The following is a 21,403-nucleotide window of genomic DNA, read 5'->3' on the forward strand; positions in this document are numbered from 1 at the left end:
GCTGCAGGCAAGGACGGTAACCACTGCGCCAATAAACTTGAGCCACTGGCGCAGGCGTTAGCGTCCTTACATGAAGGAATCGGCAGGGAGGTTTCCACGCTCCACGCTGCGTGTACCCGTTACATTTACATAACACAATAAAATTTGCCTGGTATACCAGACTCACCGCTGTTCCAGCGATTGAGTCTGGCGACCGTCCGGCGGATCAAGCCACAGCAAACAGACAGCGGAGTGGACCAATCAGCGACGGGCAGACGTGACGTTGTTAAAGCGACATGTAATTAGCGTGAGCGGAGAATGGAGAAGTTTATTCAACATGGCTAGAGCAAGCCATGTTGACTGTTGTCAATGACTTGTTTCGATGTGTTTTTGGTAATTTAAAACTGGTTTTACCGCGGATTGGAACATAGTCTCAGCTCTCCCGTTCGCCATCTGTGTTGTTGTAGAGACGACTTTCGGCGCGCAAGAGTGATGTTACTCGTTAAGAACGCGTCATGCAAATAAACTAATCTGATTGGACGGTTGATTTTGTACCTTGCTCAAGAGGCCGTTAATGGGCTGGATCCCAAACAATTTCTCACAGTGTTTGAAAAATACAGGGAGAATAGTCTGGCTGTGCCAGGCAACAATAAAACAGAATTGTTGTGGAACACAAAATGTTGACTGGACAGTTATGGACTAGGCACATTAAATCATTAGTACGGTAACATCAAATATTACACAATACACCAAAGTAGTATATCAGTAGCCGTGTTCTTAAGTCTTTCTGATAGTTTTTTACCTTTTTACTTCAATAATATAATGAAAACCAGAAATTATGGCTTTTAGTTTTGGTGTGCCACCCCAAGATTTTAAGTGGCCCCATCTGGCCACCCCTATGAAAAATTTCTGGAGGCGCCACTGTTCATTGGTTGCCGTTGACAGCGACAGACAATAAATCAAATGATCAATGCCAAGCACCCAATCCTTATGGCGGAAAACACTCAGGTGACTTGAAGTTCCGCTCTGAGACCCCCCCAATTTGGCCAACTTTCAAAATTGTCTGATATGCATGTGTGATCCATCATTGGAAAGCTTAAAATCTCAATTTTCTGGGGGAAGAAACATTTTGAACAAGAAGGCATTTTTAAAAAAATGTTTTTTAAACAGCAAAACCCTATCTGGAGGTGAGAGCACGCGAGAGCAGAATTATAGACGCCAGGACTTTAACGAGATATTATCGCGTACTTACCTTGTTTCGATCCGAAAACTCCATGTAGCATGTATCACTGAGTGTCAAGACACAGCTGTGAATGGCCACAGCCGGATTTTGGGGGGATTTTATGGGTGAAACATGGTAATATAACAAGGCACACAATGCACAAATTGCAGACATCAAGCAGTTGTCGAGATTTTCTTTTTCATATATTTACCCTTTTAAACGTTTTTTTTTTTTTTCAATTTTTCTTTGTTTGGATCGATTATTTATCATCTAACATATCGGAGAAAATGCAACAGTAACAAAAAAAAAAAACATTTAAGCGATAGTTATGAGGTAGATATCCGTGACTTTTTTTACAGATGCCATTTTTTTCATTGTGCCATAATTTGTTTAAAAGTTTAAAATATGTGAGTGAATAATTTTTTTAATTGTTTTTTTTTTAAACGAAATATGAGACATCAATTAATGATTCTAAGCTAAAAACGACAGACATTTTGAAAAATAAATATAATTAATTGCCTTCGTTTTATGGCTGGGTTTAAACAAAAGCGGTTGCGCGACGTCTGTAAACAGGGTTTTCAGGGTAAAACGTACAAACTAAAAATAGTTCCGGGGCTTAATGCGCCGTGAATCTGCTATGGCAGCATATACACATACTGTTCTATCAAACACAACAGTTCTTTTGGCTTAAAATACAGCAGTTTATTTTAAAGAGGAGTGCAAGAGCAGAAATTGCTTTTTCAGTCTATTACCATGAGTGGCACTGAATGAGTTTATTTGTTCCTATACAACGCCTAAAATTTTTACTCAAGAAGGAGTAGCGTTATTTAAAAAATATTATGACTCAGAAGTAAAAGTACCGTATTTTTCGGACTATAAGCCTTTTCTACCCTGTGGCTTTTATAAGGAAGCGGCTAATTTATGGATTTTTCTTTTTTGACGGGACACAGGCTGATTAATAGGGGGCCTATCTACGTCAAAGCTGACCGAGTGGAAACACAGACAGAGCTTTTTACGTTGAAAATCCTTGTGAATAAATGCTTAAATGCCGGTATTAATTATTTATATATGGACCTAAAACAGTCTCGATTCTTGGCTAAAAGCAAAAAAAAAACAAAACAAAAAAAACAGGCAGTTAGCATTTATTTCACGTAAATATGTCGAATGTGCTGCTAGTCTTTAAACCAGTGTGGCGCCGCCTTATCACCACAAAAAACTTTTTCCGTTGAAAATTCTTGTGAATAAATGCCTAAATCCCATGTATTTTATGCAAATCTTGCGAATTATGATGCCAATGCCATAGTGGTTCATTTCTCCCATTGATTTTTTCACAACGTTTCAAAATTCATGCATGGTACGAAAAATATAATTACCTTGAATCCTCGTATAAGTCACTTCTGAGACAATCCTTCCTGTTTGTATGCGGTAGTTTTCTAACTTTTTCAATCTGAATCCGGCGTTGGATCGCTGCATTGCGACAGACTTTGACCAACTGAAGCGGAGTGTTGGACGGCCCCCTAATTGAAGGCGTGGCGCAGTGTCTGGGGAATGTGTACTGTCAATATCAATATGAAGTCTGTTTTTGGTGAGCAATCTTCATATTTTCATGTGAAAAATAATAAAATTGGATAATTAGACATACAGTATTTTAAAAGAATGTTTTTTCCAAATTTTGCCATGACATAGCGCACAGCCGCTATACTAGCACCGATAAAGCTTGCCGGAAGCTCGTCAGAGTAACTCAAAAACTGAGAATTTTATAGATGTATATGGTTCCATCTGATACTATATGCTGCTACAAAAGAACAATTTTAAATGAATTGTAATCCACTATTAGCCACGAGAAGAGAACGCGATGCCTGCATTGATTAGTGGTTTTCAACTGGCACTCGGAGGACTTTATTGCCACAGTATGCTACAACAAAGGTGCTTTGGAAGGGTTAGCGCTAGCTGTTAACAGTTTTTAAGAGGATTTCATCCACTTCAAGTTTAGAAGGCAAAGTAAATATCTTTACAAATGTAGTGACCTGTTTTTTAAAGTTAGTATTTAAGCATTCAGACAACATGTGTTGTTGGTGTTGTTGATGCGTGTTTATCTGGTTAATCAATATATTTTTGATCAATGATATATCTGCGTCTAACATCTATGTAAATATCCAATGTAACACCTGTTTCTTATAGACAAGTACGACATATTTGGATTTATTTCTAAAATATTGTGAAATTGGCCTTTGCGGCTTATAATCAGGTGCGCTTTATAGTCCAGAAATTACGGTAATCATCTAAAAAATTTACTCAAGTACAAGTAAAAAAGATATTCATTAAAAAGAATACTCAAATAATGACCAACAGCCATTTTTTTAAAACAATGGTATAATTTTTTTCTCAGCACAATGTCATCTAACTATATATAAACTGTTGTTATTATACTTAACTATAACCTATTACATTATGGAGGAACAAAACTACCAAAATTATTGTTAATATACTTAACTATAACCTATGACTTTATGAAGGACCAAAACTACTGACATTAATAATAAATATATACTGTAAATGACTGTAAACTAAAGTGACAAGTAAAACAACTATAAATACAAGCGTGAGTAAGAGAACAAAGATTAAAAATAAATTGGAAATAAAAACAAATAAATCAAAGTAAAAATACAAAATAATAATAAATTCAAAGATATACCATGAAAATTAAAAATACAAAGATAGATAAATTGAATGAAATATCAACCAATAAAGCGATTTGCTCTCGTATATACTTCATTGTTAGCATGTATGGAGGACCAAAGCTGCCAAAATTGAAAATTAAAATACTGAAAAAAACAAATAAATCAAACAAAGGCAAAATAAAAACGACTTTAAATACAAAAATAAGATACAAAAATTAAAAATACACAAATAAATATGGAAAGAAATAACTAATTAAATAAAAGTAAAAATAAAAATGAAAATGTATACAAAAAAAAGAAATTACATTCGAAAGTTAAGAATAAATACACATATAAATGTGGAAATAAAATCAAAAATAAATATATTAATTGAATTGAATGTCAATCAATAAGTAAAATCGCTTTACTCTTATTTTTATTTATTTCATTATCAGCGTGAACATGCAGAAGTTGATGTTATTCAAATAAGGGGCAGTCCTATGTGTGTCTTGTGTTGAAATGTTGGCCTATTGGTTGTTTATATAGATGCTAATGTTACATAGATGCTAACAGCTTGTCCTACGCTAATGTGGACGCTATTTGCTGTGATGGTATTCGCTAACATTAACGGAAAATGCTAATTGCTAACACATTGTCATCTGCAACAGCTGGCATTGGCTATTCAAAGTTATCCGTTATGTACTTTTTCTTCTACTTGGTCGTGAACAGGGACGCACTACCTAGTCGATCAATGCACTTGTAAGTCGATTGACCAAAGGCTAAATAGTTCAACACACTTCCGCCACCCGAGGGGGGAGCAAGCTTGAAAACACCTATGCCCGCGACTAACTAATCGAGCACTGTCCATACCCCAGGACCCAGAGCGGTTCCCCAGCCCGTTCAAGTCACACCCAACAAGCCTTCAGGGTTTAGTTAAGGAAGCGCATGACCGTGACGCCCACAATCACGACCCTTCAGAAGTGCGAAGGAAAGCGCACCGGCCACCACCAGGGTCCAAGCAGGATGCTGGGACAGAGGAAACAAAGACATTGATAGGGGCAGGACAACAACAGCAGGCCGCCACTAGGCACGGAGGGTGGAGCCTGGATGAAGAAGAGGCCCCAGGAGCCACGCCTAAAGAAAATTGGGCCCCACCTGCCACCCTATTATTATGTTTGCCAGTTTTTCGGCTGACAACCATTAACCCAACATCATGAAGAAACTGTGCGGGAAGGCAAGTACAGTGTACGCATCAAAATGGGAGAGCTCGGCCAGAGAGCAGCGGGATAGCAACAGGGCATTGCTTGCGCGCCTCCTGTCCCATTCTGGGACTCCAAGGCCACCCAAAAGAGTATAATGTGGGTGGTGCATTAAAAGAGGTGAGACAGGCAAAAGAGAGGCATCTATCAGATACCCCACTCTGCAAACCCAGCCCACGAAAGTCTCAAGTCCGCCCGGAAGAATGGTGTGTTTGGGCCTTGTTTAGGGTTATTGTCTGTTATGGATTGGGTAGGAGGGTTCAGGCGTTACTGTTCTCAGGGCAACGAGAGTTGAGGATTTTGCCAGCCTCAGCGCCACATGAGTGGTGAGTGTAAACTTCTCAGTTCCTGGTTCCTCTGTTATCAGATGTTCATTGTGGGAGGAAATGGTGCCTTTTCATTGTTCTGGACTGTCCATAGTTGGTTACCAGAAGAGCTAGCCATCCATCCATCATCTTCCGCTTGCTCCGGGGTCGGGTCGCAGGGGCAGGAACTTTAACAGGGAAGCCCAGACTTCCCTCTCCCCAGCCACTTCAACCAGCTCCTCCGGCGGGATCCCAAGGCATTCCCAGGCCAGCCGAGAGACATAGTCTCTCCAGCATGTCCTGGGTCGTCCCCGGGGCCTCCCGGGACATGCCCGGAACACCTCTCCGAGGAGGAGGCCAGGAGGCATCCGAACAAGATGCCCAAGCCACCTCAGGTGCCTCCTCTCAACACGGAGGAGTAGCGGCTCAACACAGAGTCCCTCCCGGATGACCGAGCTTCTCACCCTATCTCTAAGGGAGAGCCCAGACTCCCTGCGGAGGAAACTCATTTCACCCGCTTGTATCCGGAATCTTGTTCTTTCGGTCATGACCCACAGCTCGTGACCATAGGTGAGGGTAGGAACGTAAACCGACTGATAAATTGAGAGTTTCGCCCTTCGGCTCAGCTCCTTCTTTACCACTACGGACCGGTGCAGCGTCCGCATGACTGCAGACGCTGCACCGATCCGCCTGTCGATCTCCCGCTCCCTCCTACCCTCACTCGTGAACAACACCCCAAGATACTTGAACTCCTCCACTTGGGGCAGGGTCTCATCCCCGACCTGGAGAGGGCACTCCACCCTTTTCCGACTGAGGACCATGGTCTCGGATTTGGAGATGCTGATCTTCATCCCAACCGCTGCACACTTGGCTGCGAACCGCTCCAGTGAGAGTTGGAGGTCATGGCTTGATGAAGCCAACAGCACCACATCATCTGCAAAAAGCAGAGATTCAATGCTGAGGTCACCGAACCGGACCCCCTCAATGCTTAGAAATGGTGACAAAGGGCAGCCTTGGCGGAGTCCAACCCTCACTGCGATCAAATTCGACTTACTGCCGGCAATGCGGACCAAACTGTGACACCAGTCGTACAGGGACCGAAAAGCCCTTACCAAGGGGCTCGGTACCCCGTACTCCCGGAGCACCCCCCACAGGACTCCCCGAGGCACACGGTTGAACGCCTTCTCCAGATCCACAAAACACATGTAGACTGGTTGGGCTAACTTTCATGCATCCTTGAGAACCCTGCCGAGGGTGTAGAGCTGGTCCACTGTTTCATGGCCGGGACGAAAACCACACTGCTTCTCCTGAATCCAACATTCGACTTCCCGACGGACCCTCCTCTCCAGCACCCCTGAATAGACTTTACCGGGGAGGCTGAGGAGTGTGATCCCTCTATAATTGGAACACACCCTCCGGTCCTCCTTCTTAAAAAGGGCGACCACCACCCCGGTCTGCCAATCCAGAGGCAATGTCCCCGATGTCCACACGATGTTGTAGAGGCATGCAGCCATCACAGGCCCACAACATCCAGAGCCTTTAGGAACTCCAGGCGGATCTCATCGACCCCCGGGGCCTTGCCACCGAGGAGCTTTCCGACCGCCGAAGTGACTTCAACCCCAGAGTTCGGAGACCCCACCTCGGAGTCCCCAGACTCTGCTTCCTCAAAGAAGCAGAAGAGCTAATGGTGGGATTTGATTGTCCAGACATGGGATTGTAGATCTCTTGGCCATCACCTGCTTCTCTTGCTCCCTCAGCGTCAATCTCGTTTGGCTTCCGTGGTCAGTAGGCATCTTCTAGGTGTTATCGCCCTTATCTGCCCGTTGTCTTGGCGTTGCAAATTCCAATCACTCCTAATAGCTACAACTAATGATACTTCAAATATATTCTACTTGTTTTCTTAAATAGCATTTAAATCATAGTTTATTTTATATTTATATTGTGTTAGAGTAATACAAACAGTCAAACGGTAAACATGGGAAAGGATACTATTACCTTCAGGACACTAGTTGATTAATTTTGCTCCCCTGAAAAATGGTTGAAGTTCTTAAAAATGAGTCTCAAACGTCAGATTGCAGGACCAAATGACCACAAAATTCTAAGGCCCGAACTACATACCAAAAACACCACTTTTGAAGTAGTCTTATTGATGGTTTATCAATTGTCACCAATGTGAAAATTTCCATGGTGACTGTCAATGACCCCAACAGCGAATCTGGCAATTTTCATTAAAATCCGATATACGGTTTGGGAGCATTCGAAATATATCGGTTTTGGGATTTTGTAGATTTTCTGCACTTTTGACAGGTGCAACATTGGAACTTCTGAGAAGCTATTGATGTGACTCTCAAGGAGTCTGTCAAATTCGATTTAAATCATGTCATTCCTTCTGCAACCCAATTTTTTCAATTATCGATACTTATTGAGGGTACTTAGGTACAAAACTTATCTATGAACACTCACAGATGTTTATGGTACAGATGTAACAATACAGTCACATGACCATACACAAACTTGCAGTCGGACGTCCTACAATCACGCTGGCCTATTCAATCATGTGGCGTTTTCATTTGTTAGCAGTAGACCACGGGAAATCATTTTGATTTCATGGTAGGAAATGTGTTTTCTCTATATGAGGGCACTCATGCTCTTTAGTTGGGTGATGTTTCATTTCTGTAGATATTTCTAGTTGGAATTTGAAGATTTTTTTTTAGTATTTCTTTGGCCTAATATGGTCATGTAATAGGTTATAGTACAATACAACAATAACAATTCATGTAGATGACGTGCTGAGAAAAAAATATAAAATTGTTAAAAAAAAAAAAAAAAACTGCAGTTATAGAGGTGGGTAGCAGTTACTCATTACTCGAGTACAGTGTTGGGAATAACGCCGTTTTTTCAGTAACGGGGTAATCTAACTAATTATTTTTTCCGCCGTTACAACGCCGTTACCGTTACTGACGGTCTAAAGCGGTGCGTTACTTACTCTGAATAAATTGAAGAAACTACCAGCCGTAGCGAGTCTACTTTGCTCTGTTTGTTTGTCATCCAAGACTTGGGGTGCGTTCAGGTTCGAGAATAGCGCACGTGTTTTGTTTTGTGCTTTTTCTTAGCAAAGATATACCACACAGGAGGTGCTGGCACTCTGTTTCTTTAATAGCACATATAACTTCAACATTAACACAAACGTATGGCTCTCGGCAGGCCGTGTCTCTAACTCACTCTCGCATCATGCGAGCGAAACAATATTGGCGCCGTGTGCACTTTAGGGTGCCTCGGATAATTCTGTTTCAGAATATTACAGCACGTACTTTTTATGACTCCAGGCTGTTTGTCCCTGCTCATTCAATTAGACAATACTTTCCAAAGCTTGCTAACGTTTCTGTTTTTGCTACACCTGAATGCTAGCCTCGTTCCCACCCCCCACTGTCAGCCAGCAAGAATGCTGCTTCCATCTTGAGGACGGCAGACGCTTTGAGGGTGATGGGAGAAGTAGGGGTACGAGGCTACCTGAATGCACCACCTGGATAGATGCGATGGAAGTGATGGTGATTGGCTGAGGGTTAGAATCATGTCAAGCCAATCAGAGCCGGTGTTTTCACACACAAACCCTTTGAGACAACCTTGTTGTGATCCAGGGCTATACAAATAAAATTGAATTGAATTAATTGATTAAACTCACTTTATATTGTTTACTGCTGATTGTTATTTTATTATATTGTTTTCCGTTTATTTTTGTTGCACTTCAAGTGTAGGATAAATCTGTTGCTGGTGAAGTGCAATGAATATTACAAGGTTCTATAACACAACTACCTGTCTGTTCTTCTCTATTCAACTGACTCGAATACTGCTCAGAAAATTTCAAATTCTTTGACATACAACAACTTCTTTGTAAAGTAACGGAAATAATTACTTTCCTTGGTAACTAGTTACTTTTACTATAGAGTAATTCAGTTACTCAGTTACATTTTGGAAGAAGTAGTGAGTAACTATAATTACTTTTTTAAAGTAACGTGCCCAACACTGCTCGAGTATTCTTTTCACTGAATACTTTTTATACCTACATACTTAACAATGTAAAACAAAAATAAGTCATCAAAACTATATATGCGACTCTTCTGAGGATAAGCAGTAACTACAAAGGAAATATAGAATAATTGACTTGTTTTTTGTGTGTGTTTTTTTTTGTAATACAGTGATCCTTTGTTTTTCGCGATTAATAGGGCCCGCTTCCCTCGCGAGAACTGAAGATCCACGTAGAGGCGGAGCTTATTTACACCAATTTTGTGTGTGTGTGTGTGTTCAATGTATTTATTCAGATTTAACAGCATTGGAAAGAGATACAGTATACAAGACATGTTTTTCCCCTTTTCCGCCAAAAGTATTATTTAAAAATATGTATGTATATGTATATATATTTATAAATGGTTTTTAACCACTGCAAATGTAATAATTATTATACAGTGGGGAGAACAAGTATTTGATACACTGCCGATTTTGCTGGTTTTCCCACTTGCAAGCCATGTAGAGGTCTGTAATTTGTATCATAAGTTCTCTTCAACTGTGAGGGACGGAATCTTTGCTTTGCAAGTGGAGAAACCAGCAAAATCGGCAGTGTATCAAATACTTGTTCTCCCAACTGTGTACATCAGCTATATATGAAAGAAAACAATGACTTGGACATGTATACATGCATATATCTTAACATAAAAAAAAAAAAAAAAAATCATTTTTTAAATTAATTTTTAATTATAAAAAATCCGCGATCGATTGAGGGCGCAAAGTTTGAAGCGCGAATAGCGAGGGATCATTGTACTTTGTTGAAATGCTGATTAAAACCGGTGGGGGGGGGATCAAATTAACGCAAAATAACACTCTATTGAGTCTCATCGGTTTTTGTAAATCATTAAACAACAAACACGCACATTTAATGCAACCTCTTCCTTCTTACGAAAAACAAGACAAAAGGTCGTCCAGATCTTGTTTGTGTTGTTCTAAATATCGCCTGTCGGTGTCGCAGAACACACAGCGTGAAAAAGAAATGAAGAACGTGACGTCATACGACCTAAGCGTTGTCGTGGTTACCTCGCGATATCGTGTGCGCATGCGCCTCGGTTCACATGACCCAGAATGCACTGCCGGTAGCCATTATGGTAGTCAAGACATCAACAGAATAGGCGCACATTTGATTGTTCAGCATAACAGAAGGAAAGTTTATCACTATGCCTTGCACGTGTGTCATTCTTGGCTGTAAAAGTCGAGGCGAAAGAGGTGGGAAAGGTTTTTTCCGACTTCCGAAAATCATAACAAACCAGGGAATTGACGCCCAGAAGAAAAGCGAACAACGACGGCGACTTTGGCTGGCTGCTATCAATAGAGCAAATCCACCAAAACTCGATCGTTTCAGAATATGCTCTGATCACTTCGTGACAGGTAAAATATTTCCCCATAACAAGATATGATCGCACCGTATTTACGCTCTTCTGCGGTAGTGTTTTCATTTCGTATATTTAACTAGGCTGATTTCAAAATGAAGCAACCAGAATAAGAGTATGTAACAATTTATAGGTCTGCACTTTTTTTGTTGTTGCACAAAATAAACTAGGAAAGCAGTGAAGTTATTTAAACATGTACAGTTTATTATGTAGTGCTGCATTTGATATATTTAAGTTAGTTTACTTACAAAAATATATATACTAAGAAAGACAATGTAATTATTGCATAAATATCTGTAAACTTTCATTAAACACAAGTTTGCAAGTCTGACAGTGTTAAACTGAAACCCAACACTTTAATTTTATTTATTTCATGCTGGAGTAATAAATATAGTTTCTGTTAGATCTTACATCCTGCGCGGATAGGTAAGGTTAAGGACAATGAACTGCATGGGTCATTCCAGTATTGAATGACATTTGGGCTTCAAAATTATACATTAACCTTCACTTTATTTTCTCCTACATATTCATATTGATTTATTTGCAGTTTACAATACAGTACTTGGTATACAAAACATAGTAGCAGGTAAAATAATTTCAATTTTGAAGCAATTTTCTCCTTTGTTTTGTTTTTGTTTTAAGTAAATAAATTCATAAATGCATAACTAGTATTTTCTCTATAGGATAGTTATTTTTCAACTCTGGACTGACACACATATGAATCCCAATTGACAAATCATGAGATTGGTAGAATAGCCAAAAACTTTACTCAAGTAAGAGTAGCGTTACTTCAAAGTAATATATTCAAGTAAAAGTAGTCATCCAAAAAATGTACTCAAGTACTAGCAGAAAAGTATTTTGTAAAAAGAAAACTCAATGAGTAACATTGTAAGTAACCTCTTATGATGTTTGATTTAAAATAAAAAAATGTATTTTTTTTCTCAGCTTAAAGTTATCTATATGAATTATAATTGTTTTACTGTACAATAACCCATGAAAAAAAAATCATAGAATTATGATGAGAGAAAAATGACAAATTAAGCATCAATCGTAAAAAGAGCATGAGGGCCCTCTAGTGGAGAAAATAGTTCCTAGTTTGAATAGTTAATATTTCCTTCATAGTTCTGATTATGAAATTAAAAGGACCATATCTCCGGTTTTCCGTGGTCAATCGGTGCCAAATAGAAACAGAGAGAGGTTAAAATCCACGCTTTCAAGTAGAGATGTCCCGATCGATCGGGTCCGATCAAGTCATTTTCAAAGTATCGGAATCGGCAAAAAAATATCGGCCATGCCTTTTTTTATATATATATTTTCTAATTAAATCGTTTTCTAATTGTATTTAACGTTACAGTCATAATATGTTACACTCATCCAGAGTCTTTAGACTTAAGGTAGGGTTATCAAATTTATCCCAATAACGGCGGTAATTAATTTTAAAAAAAAAAGTATCACGTTAAAATATTTAACGCAAGTAATGCATGCGTTGCACGACCCACTCACGCATTGTCGCGCTCAATCTGTAATGACGCCTTTTTACCAATATAGAGAGATAAAAGGCAGCGTTAAATGAGTAGAGTGAATTTTGGCAGTCTTTGGAGCCTTTTTTTAATTGGCTAAAGCCTTACAATCCCTCTACCTATGATTAGAAATACCATGGGAAGCCATGTGGGGAAGCAAGGTAGCAATTGATCTTTTTCTTAACACATTATGTTATTCCCCTACGCAGAGAAGATATATCAATTGGTAGCACTACGCACAGTCATGGTTCCACTTCCCATCATGCATTTGGGCATGGCTACAGTATCGTTTACTGAAAGCTCAACAAATACACTAGATGGCAATATTTAGTCACAATATACAAAGTCACAAGTTTTTCTATCCACTGTTCCCTCTCACTGAAAGAACGTTAATAATGTAAATGTCATCTTGAGGATTTATTGTCATAATAAATAGTGATGCACGATAATACATTTTTCAACCGATACCGATAACCGATAATTTCCTCCTCATTCCAACCGATAACCGATAATGTCAAGCCGATAATTCTATTAAAAGATTTATGTAAAATTTTAAAGTATACACAAAAGAAAATATTACTGTGCAAAAATATAATTTATTGCTCTTTTTTTCAACATAGAATATGAACAAGTCGTCAATTCCAACATCTAAATAATGATAGATTGTCTGACATTGTGTAATGGTAAACTTTTGGCAACAATTACTTAGAGTAAATACCTAAGTTGCATAAAAATGCCTTTAAAAGTAAGCCATTCCTAACACATATAACATTAATACACTGCAAAATATACCTCCTTAAAACTAGTCAGTTTTAAGTGTAAATCTATTGGAAATAAGGGAAATTATCTGCCAGCGCTTCAAGTGTATTTCGCTCAGATTTCAAGGAAGAAAAATAGCTAGCTGAAAATAATCTTAACAGCCTTATTTTAAGCAATACATTATTATACTTCATCCTAAAAAAAAACTTGGAAGAAGAAAAGATTTTGAATAATATTTGTGGCTACAGAATATTATTGTTATTTCATTACAACAGGAATGTGCATATTTAAATTGGTAAGTGTTAATATGTGCCAATAAGTTTTGATTATCTACTGTGACTGTAATTGAGCAGACAAATAAGTTAAATTAATTTGAAAAGTGATTGCTAATGTTATATGCTTTGTTGCACACTGTGAAAATGACTAACTCAAAAGAGCGAGATGTCACGTACCCATCCTGCAGCGCTTTGTTTACATTTGCGGCACTCACGACATCTGGTTTACAGCAGCTAAACTGATACACGGCAGTACTATTTGGATGGAGTTGGAGCTCGCATCTCCGTGCGTGTTGTTTTGTGCCTGAGTTTTGTTCAGCCGAAAATAAAGGCAGCGTTACAAAGTCATCTGACCGCTCGTCATTTTACATACTGAATGCATTATTGACTGGCTGACTTCGTTTTCTCCATGTTTAAATTATCATGTAACCACTGTGCCGTCATGATAAGCTTGCTTACTGGACATCACTTTTCCAAATGTATGTGGTGAAAATGTGATTGGCATGTTTTTCATGAAGAATGGTGGTCGTATAAACTGCATTATTTTTTTATCCAGGGCTTTGGCTCTCGAGTCATTTCGGTAAAAAAAAAAAAAAAAAAATCGTGTTTCGTCTCGGCGGCGGCTACGTTCGTACCGGATATTCCGCTCGCACCGGCCGGTTCGCCGTGGCGTATTCGGGGCCTGGCTCTGCTCGCACGCCGTGAGGGAACGCTCGAGAAACCGGGGTGTTCGCCGGAGGTCCAGAGGCCGGGGAACCGGGCTCTGCCCGCCCCGCCAACGGCGAGGCGGCGGCCTGCCGGACCGGCCAGACCGGCGGGCTCCGTCGGAAGACGGCTACTTGCCGACTATCGGTCTCCAGTCGTGCCGGTGTTCAGCCTTAGACGCGAGTTTACCACCCGCCTTGGGCTGTTTTCCCAAACAACCCGACTCTGTATCGTCACAAGCCCCGTAGTTTAACTTAGTGTTTACAATAGCTTTAGCATTCCCGCGAGCAGCAGCCTCGTATTCGTTCCAAAAATCTTTGTGATGCAGTTTTAAATGGAAGCTGGGTTAGTGGTTTTGAATGAGGACGCTTTCTTTCGGCCTCGTGGAACTTCTAAGGTACGTTCCGCAGATGGCGAGAGCGTCGTTTTTTTAGTAACAGCCGCCATAATATTCAACTATTTCTTGTCATGTAACTCCGCCTCCTCAACCCCTCCTCCCTCATGGGCTTCAGAGAGGGGAGGGGTTGAGGAGGCGGCGTGCTGAATTCTTCGGTTGTGTACATTTGGAGGCTAAATCAAGTATATAATTATCGGATTGCATTATCGGTTGAATTTTTTTATTATCTGGATTATCTGTGTGACGTCATAATTGCCATTATCGGCAATTATCGGCCATTATTAATAATAAACAAATACAGTACTAATGTACTGTATGTTAAATGTATATATTCCTCCGAATTTTATTCATTTTTTTCTTAATGCATTGCCAAAATGTATACGATCGGGAAAAATTATCGGGAATGATTGGAATTGAATCGGGAGCAAAAAAAAAAAAAAAAATTCGGATCGGGAAATATCGGGATCGGCAGACAATAGGGATTGGATCGGGAGCAAAAAAAAACATGATCGGAACAACCCTACTTTCAAGTAATGTTGATGGCAGCGCTCCATGTCAAATAGTTTATTTTTCTACGGTGCTTTAAAGACGCCACGTGATTGAACAGGCTGGTGTGTTCATAGAACGACAAGCTGGAGTATGATTGGTATAGTGGAGTCATGCGATTATTGTTGCTACGTCTCATTGGTGAAACTGATTAAGCTACTGTTGGCATCGCTGGCAAAAAAAAAAAATGTAGAATAAAGAGGAAAAATGTCATGACTAGTGTGGCCTAAAGTAGCGGAATAAGAGCAGTGTTTCTTCACAAATCTACTCAAGTAAAAAGTATGGCTTCGTAAAACTACTCTTAGAAATACATTTTTTTCAAAAAGTTACTCAAGTAACTAACGGAGTAAATGTAACGCATTACTACCCACCTCTGCAAATCATAAACTCAATGACTCGTACGCTCCTTAAAAGAAATGTTTGGCACGTCTAGTGTATCACGCATTTACAATACGTACCTTTATAATTAGGTAAACCCCATCCTTGGGATGAAACTGATCTGGACTGGGTACCCAACAAAGATTTACACTGCAGTCCACGAAGGAAATCTACACACAAGCGACTACGAAATGGAAAAGAAACAGCGAAAAAGACCGAGGCTGCGATGACTCTACTAGAGCTAAGATCTTCACAACCCACTGTGGATCCTTCAGAAGAGACGTGTGATGCTTCTCCAGTTGCAGAACTGGACAGTCCAGGTGCTGTCACTTCAGAAATGGACAACGCTCAGACTGAAATGTCAAGACTTAAAGAAGAAAATAAGGAGTTAAAAGAACAAAATGACAGTTTAAGGAACGCTTTGCAGAAAATGAAGGCAAGCAGTCCTGAAGATTTTGAGGACAACGACAAAGTTAAATACTACACGGGACTTTCTAGCCTCAATACTTTAATGGCTTTGCTTACCCAAGTTGCCCCAGAGATGTCAGAAAACAACAATTCTTCCTTGAACAAATTTCAAAAGCTCATTATGACATTAATGCGACTTCGTCTTAATATGCCCATCACAGATCTTGCATACAGATTTGACGTATCTAGATCGACGGTGTCCGAGACATTCAGAGAGACACTGAACATTTTATTTTTAGCATTGACACCTTCGATTAGATGGCCATCCCGCCAAGAGTTGCAAGAAAGTATGCCTTTGGTGTTCAGAACAAATTTTCGCAGAAATATAACATGCATCATAGACTGCTTCGAGATATCTATTGACAGACCGTCCAATAAGATGGCAAGAACTCAAGGCTCAAGCTACAAACACCAGAACACTGCCAAATATTTGATTGCCATGACACCACAGGGAACTGTTAGTTTCATATCCCAGGGCTGGGGAGGCAGAGTTAGTGATGAGCATGTGATTGCTAATTGTAAATTTATTGACAACATCATCCATGGAGATGTGATCTTGGCATGCCGAGAGTTTGACATCAGAGAACTTGTTGCACTGACTGGTGCCGAGTTGGTTTATCCTGCATTTAGGAATGGGAAGGAGCAACTTACACCCTCCGAAGTTGAGGAGATTGCAAATTTTATGCTACATGTTGAGAGAGTAATTGGGACTGTGAGACACACGTTTGGCATTCTTGGCGGTACATGTCCAAGTGAGTATTTCATGAGCAACTCCGGAGGTGGCCATTGCTATTTGGACACAATTGTGCATGTGTGCTGTGCATTGACAAACATGTGCCCATCATTTGTTACGTTTGACTGATTTTCATGTGTAAAATGTTCATATTTACATGTGAAGGTATGAAATTAAAGGACTGTGAGAGAACAAGTATTGCTTTATATGGCAGGGGTACAATCAAACAAATACAGGGGATAGACCAAATCATGGAAACACCTTAAAAAAAAAATTAACAAATTTAATATGGTGTAGGTTTGCCTTTTGCAGCCTCAATTCTCAGAAGTGTTGATTTATACCACTTGTGTGTGAATAGTTTCCAAAGGAATTTTAAGCCATTCTTCAGTTAGAATACCCTCTAACTCTTTTAGAGACTATGGTGGTGGAAATCGACGTCTTAATTGAATCTTTAAAACTGACCATAACTGCTCAATCATAGACTTCATAATGTATTGATGGCTCAGATCGGTCATCCACTTCGCCTCACATTCAAGTAAGGGGCCGCCTACATCAAAAGGAGCTATTCACAAACGCACGCAGCGATCTAACGCCCAGATTTCTGTAGAAAAAGTACGAAAGCTGTACCGCATACAAACAGGAAGGATTGTTTCAGGAGTGATTTGTTCGAGGATTCAAGGTAATTATTATATTTTTCATACCATGCATGCATTTTGAAACGTTGTGAAAAAAAAATCAATGGGAGAAATTAGCCGCCACTGCATTGGCATCATAGTTCGCAATATTTACGTAAAATAAATGATAATTGCACTTTTTTTTTTTTTTTTTTACCAAGAATCTAGACTTTTATGTCCATATCTATCAAGAATTCGGGGAGTTAAGCATTTATTCACAAGAATTTTCACTGGAAAAGCTCTGTTTACAACAGGCGGCCACTAGCTACATTAACAAACAGACTACCATTGTACTTCAACATATTTACGTTAAAAAAAAAAAACACTAACTGCACTTTTTTTTCTTTTAGCCAAGAATCAAAACTGTTTTACGTCCATATCTATCACAAATTTGGGGATTTAAGCATTTATTCACAAGAATTTTCACTGGAAAAGCTGTTTACATCAGGCGGCCTAGCTACATTAACTGACTAGCATTGTACTTTGAGATATTTATGTACAATAAACGCTAACTGCACTTTTTCTTCTTCTTGCTTTTAACCAAGAATCGAGACTGTTTTACGTCCATATCTATCAAGAATTCGGGGATTTAAGCATTTCTTCACAAGAATTTTCACTGGAAAAGCTCTGTTTACATCAGGCAGCCTAGCTACATCCACTAACTTACTAGCATTGTACTTCAATATATTTACGTAAATGCTAACTGCACGTTTTTTTTTTGTGTTTTTTTTTTTGCTTTTAACCAAGAATCAAGAGTGTTTTATGCCCATATCTATAAAGAATTCAGGGATATAAGCATTTATTCACAAAAAGTTTCACTGGAAAAGCTCTGTTTACATCAGGCGGCCGAGCTACATTTATTAACTGACTAGCATTGTACTTCGACATATTTACGTAAAATAAACGCTAACTGCACGTTTTTTTGTTTTTTCTTCTTGCTTTTAACCAAGAATCGAGACTGTTTTACGTCCACATCTATAAAGAATTCGGGGAAATGAGCATTTATTCACAAGAATTTTCACTGGAAAAGCTCTGTTTACATCAGGCGGCTGCTAGCTACATTCACTAAAAGACTAGCATTGTACTTGGACATATTCACGTTAAATAAACGCTAACTGCACAGTGTTTTTGTTGTTGCTTTTAACCAAGAATCGAGACTGTTATACGTCCATATCTATAAGGAATATGGAGATTTAAGCATTCACATGAATTTCCAGCGACAAAAGCTTTGTGATTCCACTACGTCAGCTTTGACGGACTTGCCAACAATACAGGCCCCCTATTTATCGGCCCCCCGCCCGTATGGGACAATAATGTTGAGGTCTGGGGATTGTGCCAGCCATACGAGATGCTCAACTTCATTACAATGTTCCTCGTTTTTCTTTACCAATAATGTGCTATTATTATGATGCCAAAATGTTAGGTGTTTCCATTATTTTGTCCAACCCATGTATGGCTTCAGTTTATGTGAGGACAAATTAATATCTTAATTCTTGTTGGGAAAAATTTTTGGACCAATGGAATTTGCCGTATCGACGAGGCTGGTAAAACTTGCCTAGTAAGTATGTGACAAGAATTCAATTTGTAAATAAAGGCTTTTTCTATGTAATCAGCTTTAATGACGATAGTATGGTGACCGCCAACATGGCTGAAAGAATGGGATTGTGGGATAATTGTGTTGCCAGATTGGGCGAGTTCCCGCCCAGTTAGGCTAGTTTCAAAGACTCGGGTCGGGAGAAAAAAATAATTGGGCTGGCTGATCAAATTTGGGCTACTTTTGACAAAATTCGGCAATTTTGGAAGGAAGAGTTTTGATAAGTTTTAACAGTTGAATGTTTATCACTTTGAAGTTTAGCTACATTGCTTTTTTTACAGCAGCATCTTTGCTTTAATTATATCTGGCATTTTAGCGCCTCACTGCGCGTGGAGCTGTGAACTGCATGCCATTTCTGATTTGGAGGTACAATTAACAAACAAAAATGGCATAATATTGAAATGCGTTAGATGCACTGTAATTAAAAACAAGTAATAAAATTCTAAAAATGACAACATTTAAACGTGTTGAATGCACTGTATTAAAAATGTTTTTTAAAAAATATTTTTGTATTAATCATGACTTTTTAAAAAAAATATTTTTAAAATAATTTACCCCACACCCCAAAATGAATCCTTCAATCCACTCATTTAAAATCATTTATATATTTATTAGGGCTGTCAAAATTATCGCATTAACGGGCGGTAATTATTTTTTTAAATTAATCACGTTAAAATATTTGACGCAATTAACACACGTCCCGTTCAGACAGATTTAAATGTCAGTAGAGTGAAATGCCCACTTAATTGTGTTTTGTGGAGTTTTGCCGCCCTCTGCTGGTGCTTGGGTGCGACTGATTTTATAGGCTTCAGCACCCATGAGCATTGTGTAAGTAATTATTGACATCAACAATAGCGAGCTACTAGTTTATTTTTTGATTGAAAATTTTACAATATTTCATTAAAACGAAAACATTAAGAGGGGTTTTAATATAAAATTTCTATAACTTGTACTAACAGTTATCTTTTAAGAACTACAAGTCTTTCTATCCGTGGATCGCTTTAACAGAATGTTAATGTTAATGCCATCTTGTGGATTTATTGTTATAACAAACAAATGCAGTCCTTATGTACCGTATGTTGAATGTATATATCCATCTTGTGTCTTATCTTTCCATTCCAACAATAATTTACAGAAAAATATGGCATATTTTATGGATGGTTTGAGTTGCGATTAATTACGATTAATTAATTTTTAAGCTGTAATTAACTCGATTAAAAATTTTAATCGTTTGACAGCCCTTATATATATATATATATACATACATATACTGGACTGTCTCAGGAAATTAGAATACACAATATTCTAATTTTTTGAGACAGTCCTGTGTATATATACAGGACTGTCTCAGGAAATTAGAATACACAATATTTTAATTTCCTGAGACAGTCAGGAAATTAGAATATTGTGTATTCTAATTTTCTGAGACAGTCCAGTATATATACACATATATACACATATACATATACTTCAAATAGATGTCAAAATGAGGGATGCAAAATAATGTCACGCAGGTTGCAATTGGCACTTCGGCCGCACGTTTGGGACCCCTGAACGATATAATAATCGTTAATTGAAATGAAAATAGGTTTTAATGTTTACTTAGGACAGTGCTTCTCAATTATTTTCTGTTACGCCCCCCCAAGGAAGACGTAAATGTTTCGCGCCCCCCCCCAACTCTGCCGCCACTGTAAATAGTATCATTCGTCTATATTACTATTATAAGTACGCCTCAGCCTAACATTGTGTCCTTTTTTTTCTATTAAAGAAAAAAAGTAACATAGATCAACTTATAATAAAGTATAACTTTTTTAACATTGTGTTGCTTGTAACAGAAAAGACTTAATGCGCATCAATTTGCCTGAAGTTAAAAAAAAAAAAAAAAAAAAAAAGTCACATCCAAACTGTAAAAATACACTCAAGGTACATTTTTGACCATTTGATACTGAAAAATAAAATGTAATAAAATCAGTAAATAATAACAAATTCAAATTGATTAGAAACATTTACTCTTCAGGACAACATGCCAAAAAATTTGACCGAAAAAAAACAAAACTGAATAGAAGGGGGGGAAAAGGTCTCTGGACAGAAGGAAAGTTTTTATTTTCGCTGATTCACCACAGTGCTCACTGGTTTACTGATATAACACTGACAAAGCGGGACGATTGTGACAATTGGCAATATTCGGCACATTTTCGCTGAAAAACAATCAAGCGGTTTATCAATGAGATTGAGGTCTAATGTCTTTAAGTGGCGTCTTAACTGATTTGGCTTCTCCGCTATAATCATTTTTAGACTCAGTAAACAGTGGTCTTTCCTCATTTCCCACTATATTAAAAGTCGAAGGCAAACGGCCCGAAAAAAGCGCATTCTCGGCGGCCGAGGGAGAACCGTAGGTGAGGGCGGTGGTCGTGACGATCCCAAGCCGAAAACGGCACTTCTCGGCCGGACACGTGAGAAAGACAGTGGGTCGCTGCGTGAGTCCAGCTCTGCA

The 21,403-nt window shown here is 38.9% G+C and overlaps 1 protein-coding gene across 1 annotated transcript; it reads left to right on the forward strand.

The window, feature by feature from the left end:
- The first annotated feature begins 10,540 nt into the window (after positions 1-10,540).
- Positions 10,541-17,454, forward strand: LOC130919927 (uncharacterized). The gene is made up of 2 exons (XM_057842587.1): positions 10,541-10,858; positions 15,533-17,454. The coding sequence occupies exons 1-2, from the start codon at positions 10,648-10,650 to the stop codon at positions 16,768-16,770; spliced, it is 1,449 nt and encodes a 482-aa protein (XP_057698570.1). The 5' UTR covers positions 10,541-10,647; the 3' UTR covers positions 16,771-17,454.
- The last annotated feature ends 3,949 nt before the right edge of the window (positions 17,455-21,403 follow it).

Source organism: Corythoichthys intestinalis, chromosome 8 (assembly GCF_030265065.1).
Source record: "Corythoichthys intestinalis isolate RoL2023-P3 chromosome 8, ASM3026506v1, whole genome shotgun sequence".
NCBI lineage: Eukaryota > Metazoa > Chordata > Actinopteri > Syngnathiformes > Syngnathidae > Corythoichthys > Corythoichthys intestinalis.

Coding starts and splice junctions, on each gene's coding strand:
- LOC130919927 (XM_057842587.1), top strand. CDS start 10,648: ATGCCTTGCACGTGTGTCATTCTTGGCTGTAAAAGTCGAGGCGAAAGA. Junction 10,859..15,532: donor CTCTGATCACTTCGTGACAG/GTAAAATATTTC, acceptor CTTTATAATTAG/GTAAACCCCATCCTTGGGAT.